This window comes from Perna viridis, chromosome 7, assembly GCF_037379345.1.
Source record: "Perna viridis isolate PV_CMFRI_1.1 ecotype Kerala chromosome 7, ASM3737934v1, whole genome shotgun sequence".
NCBI classification, from domain to species: domain Eukaryota; kingdom Metazoa; phylum Mollusca; class Bivalvia; order Mytilida; family Mytilidae; genus Perna; species Perna viridis.
In genome coordinates this window covers 13,738,746-13,748,811 of record NC_142451.1, presented here as the reverse complement: position 1 = coordinate 13,748,811, position 10,066 = coordinate 13,738,746, and the positions used below count along the sequence as shown (strand labels likewise).

At 32.0% G+C, this 10,066-nt stretch overlaps 1 protein-coding gene across 1 annotated transcript; it reads left to right on the top strand.

The window, feature by feature from the left end:
- The first annotated feature begins 1,721 nt into the window (after positions 1-1,721).
- On the top strand, positions 1,722-5,552 carry LOC148611405 (V-type proton ATPase subunit G-like). The gene is made up of 3 exons (XM_088591944.1): positions 1,722-1,848; positions 3,304-3,404; positions 4,254-5,552. Exons 1-3 carry the CDS (start codon positions 1,767-1,769, stop codon positions 4,425-4,427), a joined length of 357 nt encoding a protein of 118 aa, XP_088448070.1. The 5' UTR covers positions 1,722-1,766; the 3' UTR covers positions 4,428-5,552.
- The last annotated feature ends 4,514 nt before the right edge of the window (positions 5,553-10,066 follow it).

The window sequence follows — 10,066 nt, the reverse complement described above, 5'->3', positions numbered from 1 at the left end:
ATCAATACATGGATGAATTAGTAACAAGTTGATAAATATTTATCAAAGTGATGATAAATCATTTATTGATATCAACATTTATTCATTAACATGTGAATAATGTGTTATATTTATTTATATCAATAAATACCAATTATAGATATCAATAATTAATCCTTAACATCAATAATTTAGTTGTTGATATCAATTAATGATTTATTGATATTAATAAATAGGTTATAAACTCACAACGACTTGCCATCTATTTAAGAAATAATTTTTTCCGGGGGTTGATTTATACTCCTTTTAACATGGGTTTGGTCATTTATATTCTCATTAAACACCTCGCTGTCGCTCGGTGTTAAATAATCGAATATAAATGCCATACCCATGTTAAAATGAGTACAAAGCTACCCCCGTTAGAAATTATTTCTTTTGTAATATGACAAATGCGGTAATTTTTGTGAAAAATTTCCCTAGGCGTAGCCAAAATAACGGCTGTTCCGTTTAACCAACCCCGTTGGAAGTTGGATTAAATTTGTATATAATATGTCACCGTATGTGTTAAATGTGTGTATTTATACAAGGATCTATATTTAACTCCTTGACTAATATAATTGATTTCAATTAGATAACCTCTCAGCCGTCAAATCATCACGTTAACGTTTTTAAAGAGTAATCAAGGGAACCAAGGTTCTAGCGGTAATCAAAAGAATGCAATCCAGGGACAAAGACCAGACATGGAAAGCAGACATACACAACGAAGAACATAATGTAACTAAAATCATACATACAAAGTAACAAAAGCAAATAAATGAATGTTTTGTCTCGAATCGACAGCGAAAGAAAAGACAGTGCGCAGGTGCTAAAGGCGGGTTGTACCGACATATACTGTTTGACGATATGGAGAAGTCATATTAACGAATTGTCAACATGTTTGTAAATATTTATAAACATGTTGATAAAACAGTTATTGATATCAATATTTATTTATTAATGTGTGAATAAACATGTCATATTTATTGATAGCAATAAATACGATTTATTGATATCAATATTTAATCATTAATATCAATAATTAATCCTTAATATCAATAATTCATTTATTCAATCAATAAATAAGTTACTGATATCAATAAATAAATGATACCATACCTTTAATGACCAACTAGTCCGATATGTCAAATTGGCCTAGGCCAATACATATTGATTATAACCAGGCAAGTTAAAGATAAGATTTGATAGCCAAAACAATGCGTTTAGTTCCCAATACGACATTACAGTGGTATCCTTGCATTTCGCTGGATCAGTGTAATTATCGCTATAAGTAGCCACTGGTCAAGTCTGAGAACTCCAACAAAGCTATAGAGGTTGTCTGGCGAGCTTTTTCTAATTTGGTGCCATCGTTCGGATGTGGAGAAACGGAATTCCAGCCTCCTATACGTCGTAAGTCCTGAGCAGACTCAGGATGATGGAATTTTTTTTATTTTCTAATCTGATTTTTATGTCACGTCCAAAGCAAAATACATAACATTTGAAATTTGGACCTGAAAAGGATTTCTATCATTGGATTTTTCATAGGATGTTTTATCTATTAAATTGATAACAAGATCTTCCTGAAGAAAAACTTCTCAAGCAATATAGGACTAGGACACCTAGAGTACACAAGACAAAAACAAAAACCGGAATTATTTTATCCGGGATTAACTTTTAATTTAGAAAATGTACTGAATCCATTCTGCAAATCACTTTGACTCACCACTTCCTGTCATAAGATTACGGCGATCATGGCTAGTCAATCTACTGGAATACAACAGCTCTTAAAAGCTGAAAAGATGGCAGCTGAAAAGGTGTCGGATGCTAGAAAAAGTAAGGTTACAACTGACTGTAAGGTTTGTGACCCATGGTAAAAGTTTCTTGGGTTGATCTTCCTTCTGAAAAGTGAAAAATGTTCAAAGTTGACAGTTCACAGTTTCTTAGTTATATTCACCCGTGTAAAAGATGAATCTACCAAATATTTCGAGCTCCTCATGTCAGACTTCCTAGTTCACTCATACACTTGCTGTGTTTGTAAAATTTATTCTCTTAAATGTTTACAGGTTGTCCGAATTTCCTCTGACCCTGCAACCCTCCTCTTTTTTATTTGGATATTATTGATACGTCGGGTTGGGATCAGAACGATGTGCCATACAAAAAGTTGGAGATTTAGTGGTACCACAGAGTACCGCCCTTCAACCGCCTGTAACGACGTTCAAGTTGAAATTGTGCATGTCACACCTATCTAGTTCGATTCTGGAATCATTTTCCTGTATGCTGATATCAAATTTGCTACAAAAATTACATTATTTCTTGAAGTTTTGATCATTTTCCACGAGAGACCCTGTTTTGTTGACATTTTGAACCGTAATAGAGAGTAGGTGGAGCTTGTTACTTTTGGAACAGAAGGGTAGCGGACATAATTTTTCAGCGGAATTTTGAAATATTCTGTTAGATTCCGGTTTTAAAAATCGTTTCTGCTCCATTCTGTTCTGTTCTGTTTTTTCAGTTTAAATCATTGGTAAATTTCAAAACTGGTCATGAAAAATAATAACTCCTCATATTCCAATATGAAGTTTTCAAGTAAGGCCATTTTGAACATTATTCCATCCCCCTTTTTGACAATTACATGGCAAGGGTTATCTAATGTTCCAATAATGCCCAATTTTTTTTTAATGGATCAATTTTGCATAGAAAGCAAAGGGAGATATTTTTGGTAGTACTTACGTACAGTAGTGTCTATCGTACTTCACTGTTCATGAACATTAACATGGACTGATTTGCAATTGTTTTTAAACAAATTACTGGTTGTTCCATATATACAAAGGAATTGTCTTAGTGATCCAGCTAGGGTTTGCAAAGGGAAGATGACAAACTTAGCATATGAATCCATCTAAAAAGAATGCAACTTACATGTATGTAAAGAAATTTGAAACAATATCAAAGCAGTAGTAAATTTATTTAAGCAGATTACTGTTATTAATGTTATCTTTGCTAATACAATTGTATGTATAAACAAAATGAATTTGCATTTATATATTACAATAAATAGCTATTGGATACAGAAAGTTAATAAGTATGCTTACTGGTAGTATTGCTCTGCAATTAAAAAGTTTTTTCTTCAAGACTTCTATATTTGGGAGGTTGTACAATGAATGTAAATGTCTAGTTTCAGGGAGTGTATATTTTTATCTTCAGTCCATAATGTCAATTTTGTAGTCCTTTGCATCAGACTTGCTGAATTTCCTTCCTCTGATATCAATTTGATGCATTATTTGTTATTTGCAGGGAAAGCTAAGAGACTGAAGCAGGCAAAAGAAGAAGCTCAAGCAGAAATAGATGGTTACAGAAAACAGAGAGAGGACCAGTACAAAAAATATGAAAAATCTGTAAGTCTCATCTTGCATAGAAATGATTGATGATCAGAGCTCATAATGAATAAATGGTGTAAGTAAGTGAGTATTAAAGTGCTGCTCATTAAACTATTGATAAAAATGATGTTTGAATACTCAATGAAACACCTTTCAAGCTATTTATATGGGCAACACCCAAAGCTTGTTGATAATTGCGTTTGCATTTCTAAAAATAAAATTAAAATAAATGAAACAGTATTTGCCATCATGAACACTTTGATACAGATGCAATACAAATAAGAGGAACATGTCAAATGTACATGTAAGTATTAGAATTGAATGTTTCATATTTGATATTTCATTGGCTTGTAAAAGCACTGACTAGTTTCTCATTTTCAAATATAAATAACATGCTTCATTGAAAATGTGCTATGGTCAATACTTTAAAATACCAATGAAGTGAAAAAGATGAAACATTCAATTCTTAAATGAAGTAGTACAAGATATTTTAAAAAACAGTACACTGTATGAATAAATTGGAATATCCCACAAGACAGGTGTATTTTAATGATATGCACAGTATTGGATGCTGTGCATATCATTAAAAGGTTAATCCTTAAAATTCAACAATAATTGGTGTTATATTAATCAACGATTGTAAATTACATATATTTTAAGTTACATTATAATATACATTTGCAAGTATATTAGTATAAAAATGTAATATAAGATGCACAAAATATGAGACATATTTTCCTGCTGTACATGTTGTATTAGTATAATTAGTTATGTAGATTGATATTTATATTCCTTTTGTAACATTAGATGCATGAGTATATTTATAAAATGTAAAATATTGTAATAGAATCTAAATTTCTGTTACAGATCTTAGGATCTAGAAGTGACATGGAGTCTCAAATTGATATTGAGACGAAGAGAAAATTAAAAGAAGTTGAAGATAATGTACGAAGGAACAAAGAAGTAGCCATTAAAAACTTAATAGACTTTGTTGTTGACATCCAGCCAGAATTACACAAAAATTATGTAGTAGCACAATAATAAATGTCTAAGAATACCGGTATTTAGTAGAAAATTAATTTATCATTGTTGTAAGAATGAGAGTCAGCAGGATGATTACAGCTGAGTAGTGTGTGCAGGCACATAATGTAGTGTTTGTATGTAGATATATATATATTCAGTTATGAGTAAAATATTACATTAGTACTTGCAGTATATTCAGATTGGAATATACAGGGTTTGACATCTAAAGTTTTCCTGTAGACTGGGATATTAAGCAATACTGTGATCCAAATGACAACCCAAATTTCAACTTAATTTTCAACTCTTAATGGCTCACACTATTTTGGACCATGTAAATTTGCTACTTGTATCTACTAGGCTGACAAGACCAGCTTTAAAAGAGTTTATGTCATTTCCTGGTATATTCCAAATGATTTGCAACTTTCAACTTGGGTGTCATATACACTAATATAAATATTGTAAAAGCTTCAAATCAAGATGACTTCTAGAGAATGGTTTGATTGTATTGAGATATATATATTATTACAAATTATGTATAATAATCTAGTCATTCTTTCTTTGTGCTTCAGTATGTAATCTTCCATTTCTATGTAAGAAAAGTTAAGCCAAAACAAAAGCAAGCTACATAGTTGTCATTGTATAAAAGCAGTGGTTACATTATAAAAAAATGTTTGAATGTGCAATAATGCACATGAAAAGGGAGTCTGGCTCATAGTTAATCTAAATCTATATTATCGTGGTAATTTATAGTAGTAAATTTGTTGTGTTAAAAATAACAAGTTTGTTTTCAATTCACACATCTGTTTCATTTGACATTCCATGCACATGCAAAAGTATCGTGGATCTGTTGAAGTATATTAAGAACCTCCAAGATTCTTCTGAATTGTTTTTTGACTTTTTTAATCTGGTGATGTAAACTTTTTTTTCTGATAAATGACACAGTATTTGAACAACCTTCGAATCTTTATATACCAACACTTTCAGTATGTTCATAATTATACTTTCGAAAGAAAGTGTATACATGTTTGCCCAATACAACATGAAACTCATCTGTATTATATCATAAAGTGAACAGATATAAAAGCTGTCTTTTTTGTTATGTATGTATGTATAGCATTCCAATAAATGCATTACACAGATACATTTATGAAGTATTTATGAGTTGGGGGGAGAAATATAGAATAATAGTTACTTTTGATTTTGATACTGAAAATATCATGTGAAATATCTTGATGAGCACATAAACACATTTGATAATTTTTAATGTACTTTAAGCAAAAAATCTAGTAGTGCAACTACAAACTGTTGGTGCATAACTTCATAATCATTCAGAACTCTAAAGAAGGCTAATGACGTCACAATCACCGACAATGTTTTGACAGATATTTTTGAATATCTGGTCATGTATAAGAGGAAGAAAAATATCTGTCAACAAGATCAAAAGAAAAATGTACAGATTAACAATAAAGGTCTAGCATCAGCTGCCTTGTTTCATTGCAAAAGAATTGTTTTACTTCTAATATTGAAATTAATTTATCCAGCAGTTAAAAATCAGTAAACCAGAAAACATTCAATAGAATATAGATAAACAGACAAAAGACTCTTTTGTATGAACAACAATTACTAGTACACTGAGTAGTAGTTGAACAACAATTACTGGTACACTGAGTAGTAGTTGAACAACAATTACTGGTACACTGAGTAGTAGTTGAACAACAATTACTGGTACACTGAGTAGTAGTTGAAGCAGTTTCTTGTAGTTTTGATTCATTTCAACATGTTCGTAATTTTGAATTAACTAAGGTAAAAAATAAAAATGTTTTTATACGACTGTAAAATAATTTGTTTGGTCTTATGATGGAATCACCCTATCATTGTCTGTGTCAGTGTTGTTGGCTTCTATTACCTTTTGTTTATTGACAATAATTGAGTATGTTTTAATTTTTTTTGTAATTTTGATGATTTAGATGTCAATGTGTCCCTTTTGAAGTTCTATCTTTAATACTGTAGTATGTTACAGTATAGACTTATCTTAAACCGCTTTGGAGTTGAAGGAGTAAGAAATTGGGTTACACCAAAGATTTCAGATATCTCTTATGGTTTTTTATACGCCCCTCTAAGACGGGTATACCGTTGTCCGTCCGTCCGTCGACAATAACTCAAAAACACTTTCACCAACGTTTATGAAACTTTGGTGAATTGTACATATCTATTGACATAAGCTCCTTTTCGATTTTTATAAATTTCAGATTTATCGTTTTCGTGTTATGAATTTTTGTACTTAAAAAAGGAGATTTTCAAGTTTTCGCATAATAACTCAAAAACACTTTCACTAACTTATATGAAATTTTGGTGAATTGTTCATATCTATTGAAGTAAGTTCCCTTTCGATTTGTATAAATGTAAAATTTTACGTTTCCGTGTTTTACTCTTTAAAAATAGGCGGAAACGGCCAAGGAAATTTATTCGTTGAAAACGGACCATTCGTAATGATGTCGACTAATAAGTATAAAAGGTACACAAGGACTTGTTCCAACTATCTATCATGCAGCCCTACTAGTATTTCAACACAAATTTATATAGTCGGGCTGCATATTTGATGGTGGGAGCAGGTCCCTGTGCTTAAACAGGACCGGATCCAGACACTTTGAAAAGCGGGGATGCCAGCCGAGGTCCCTCAGAACAAAAGGGTGCTAAGACATTATTTGCCATTTTCTGTTAATTTTACACATGAAAAGACACAAAGAACCAATACTGGTAGTGTCCACACTTCATCTAAGCGAACATAGTTCTAAATTTCGCAGTCTAGACTTGTTACAAGTCCATCTTTATTATAAATATGAAACAGAAATTCTGTGTTATTAACCTCTCTGATAACACCACTATTAATTGCTTTCTCTCCCGCAATAATTGGTAGATTTGTTATCAGAGGGATACATGCAGCCAATAAACTTTTTTTTATATATTCTTTAATATGTAGGGAGGGACTTGTAGCAAGTCTAGATGCAGTCGTATCATGCTGTACTCTGCTAAACTTTTTATTTAATTAAGTAGACTAATACTGAGTACCAAATATTGAAACATAGAGGTATTAATGTAAAGTATCCCCTTTCATACGACTGCAAAAAAATGTGGTTGTATAGCTACTTTCTGGTTTGGTGCCATCTGGATGTTGGAGTCACAGGCCCTCTTATCAGACAGAGCCTCGCCCCATAAGTACTGCCATACAGTCTGTGTTGTAGTATTTGGGAAGGGCGAGGCTCTGTCTGAAACGGGGGGTCTGTGGTTGGGGTATAATTTTGTAGGAATGAAATTCCAAAAACTTAAGTTATAGGGACGGTTTGATAGGTCCATTGGTCCGTGGAGTCGTCAATTCTTATCCATTTGAATCGACTGTGATTACATTTCCCCTTGAAAAAGTCAAGACCTGTCAATATTCTGATCTCATAAATATTTAAACTGTTTAATTGTGAAAATGTAGGCATTCGAGTTTTAAGTATATATACTAAAGTTTAACAGAAATAAAAAAAAATCGTAGATTTCAAATATAAGGATCCAGAAGGGATGCAGGGGGTTGGCACCCCTTTTTGTATTAAATACAAGCTATCATAATATGTCAAGTTAGTGGTATTCACCATTTAGAACAGACGAGGACTGATAGGGTGAACTCGCCATACCCCCTAAATGTTGGAATATTGTTTTTGCATGAATCTTGATTTTTCCGAAATTTATCCCATTTTTTTTTCTTGTGTTTACATCCAATTTCACACCATCTAACCCGAAATCCTAGTTCTGTCCCTTTAGAAGGCATTTGCTATTTATTTGTTTCCATGTCCGCTTCCCTTTTGGCATTATTTTTATGCCAGGAAAGTTCGTCCTTTGGAGCTTTTATTAATTTAAAAATACCATCAACTACAAAGCAACATTATGTAAGTTTTTCGACCATGGTAAAGAATAAATACAGACATAACACAAGTTTTAAATACATATAATACCAAAACAGCACTTATCAAGAAAAAGAAAACAATTCGTCTTGTCATTTTAGATTTTTCATCACATAATTCCGCTCAAAACAATACTTTTAATTTTCAATTATCAATGCAGGTTAAATACAAGCTTTTAAAATATGTAAGTAAAAGTTATTTAATAAACAATAAAGCATTTCGATAATATTAAACTTCATTTGTCATCGTCCTATCTTTTTACACAGCATATGAATTCGGAGGTATTAAAATTTCTTAAAATAAAGATCTGAGTGACTGGAAATTACAACCACGATTACTTCTGTTACATATTTGAAAGAGTGATTGCTTTTGGATTTCTAAGGTACAGAAACAGCCAGTGCTCTAGCTTCTTGTCTACTCTCCGATTTATTAACAGGCGCGTAGCTGCCGTTAGGCAAAAAAGCTTTTGCCTGCACTTAATTTTGCCAATTTTTTTTAGATAAAATACATTCAGGAGAGGCATAAATGATGCTCTAAAACGCTATCTCCGCGGAGCTTCGGGGGGGGGGGGGTGTGCTTCCTTATCAATAGGATACTGGCTTAAATTGTAGAAGCCATGATTGCAAACTTGGTTTCGTGGACCATCTTTAAGTTGCGAATTCCCTCAAAATTTCCAACAGCGTTATACACGATATGGTAAATATCATAAGACCTACAACACGAATGTTATAAAACAAATCATGCCTTTAAACACGGGTCGCAGTTGGTTACGCCTACAGATGTCCGACCCTGAATAACAGCTCTCAGTTTTGATTGTGATTAAATATAACATAGGATATTATTTAGGAATGGAAGCTGTCAAATAACTTATTAATACTTGCCAGAAGACTTTTAACCGATAACATGAGCAGACAAACAGGTCGCGACGGACAAAGTGCTTTCTATAAGCCCATATAATTTATTTCTCAGTGTAGGGTTTGATAAATCATAAAAAAATCAAAATTAAAAAGATTTTTTAAATAGTAGTCTAGACTGCTATAAAAATCCTCTTTGCCAAGATCAAATGAAATAAAAAAATCAAAATGTCATTAAATTTAGTGGTCCAAGCGTTTTGAGTTAAAAAAAACAAACAACAATAAACAAACAAAAAACTGTCTACTAAAAAACGGGAACTGAATTGCAGTACGGGTATCAAATGGATATAGATTGGTCGTTCCTTCCGCGAGACTCGAACTCGCACCGCTGTGACATACCGGAGCGTCAGCACTTAGAAATAGGAAATGGTAAACCATTGTACATAATGATGTAAACTTTACTAGTATTCAGTTTATTTAAATTGTTTTAAATTAAAATTGCTTTAACTGAAAAGTGTAAATCCAAAATAAAGATCTTACACTTTTAAAAGTAACTTTTCAAATAGATAAAAATAAACAGTACACCAACATGAATCGCGATATGTTTCCGTAATGAATATTTTTAATTTATTTATCACAAAGGGTGGTGATTCATAAGGACATGATTCTTTTTGGGGGGAGGTAGTGTAATAGAGTTACCTCCCCTAAGTTATTAAAATATAAATGATACATATCCGTAGTTTTCCAAAATAATCATTGTGAAGTACCAAAATTGGTTGGTAATTTAAGCTATGATTACTCATAAACAACAATGAATATAGCAGCACTAATTTTAACTGTCATTTAAGTTTTGTTTTGA

What these genes read in the sequence shown, in the direction of transcription:
- LOC148611405 (XM_088591944.1), top strand. Translation starts at nt 1,767, where the DNA reads ATGGCTAGTCAATCTACTGGAATACAACAGCTCTTAAAAGCTGAAAAG. An exon ending in GGTGTCGGATGCTAGAAAAA is followed by an intron (nt 1,849 to 3,303) that starts GTAAGGTTACAA and finishes TGTTATTTGCAG; the next exon opens with GGAAAGCTAAGAGACTGAAG. An exon ending in ACAAAAAATATGAAAAATCT is followed by an intron (nt 3,405 to 4,253) that starts GTAAGTCTCATC and finishes TTTCTGTTACAG; the next exon opens with ATCTTAGGATCTAGAAGTGA.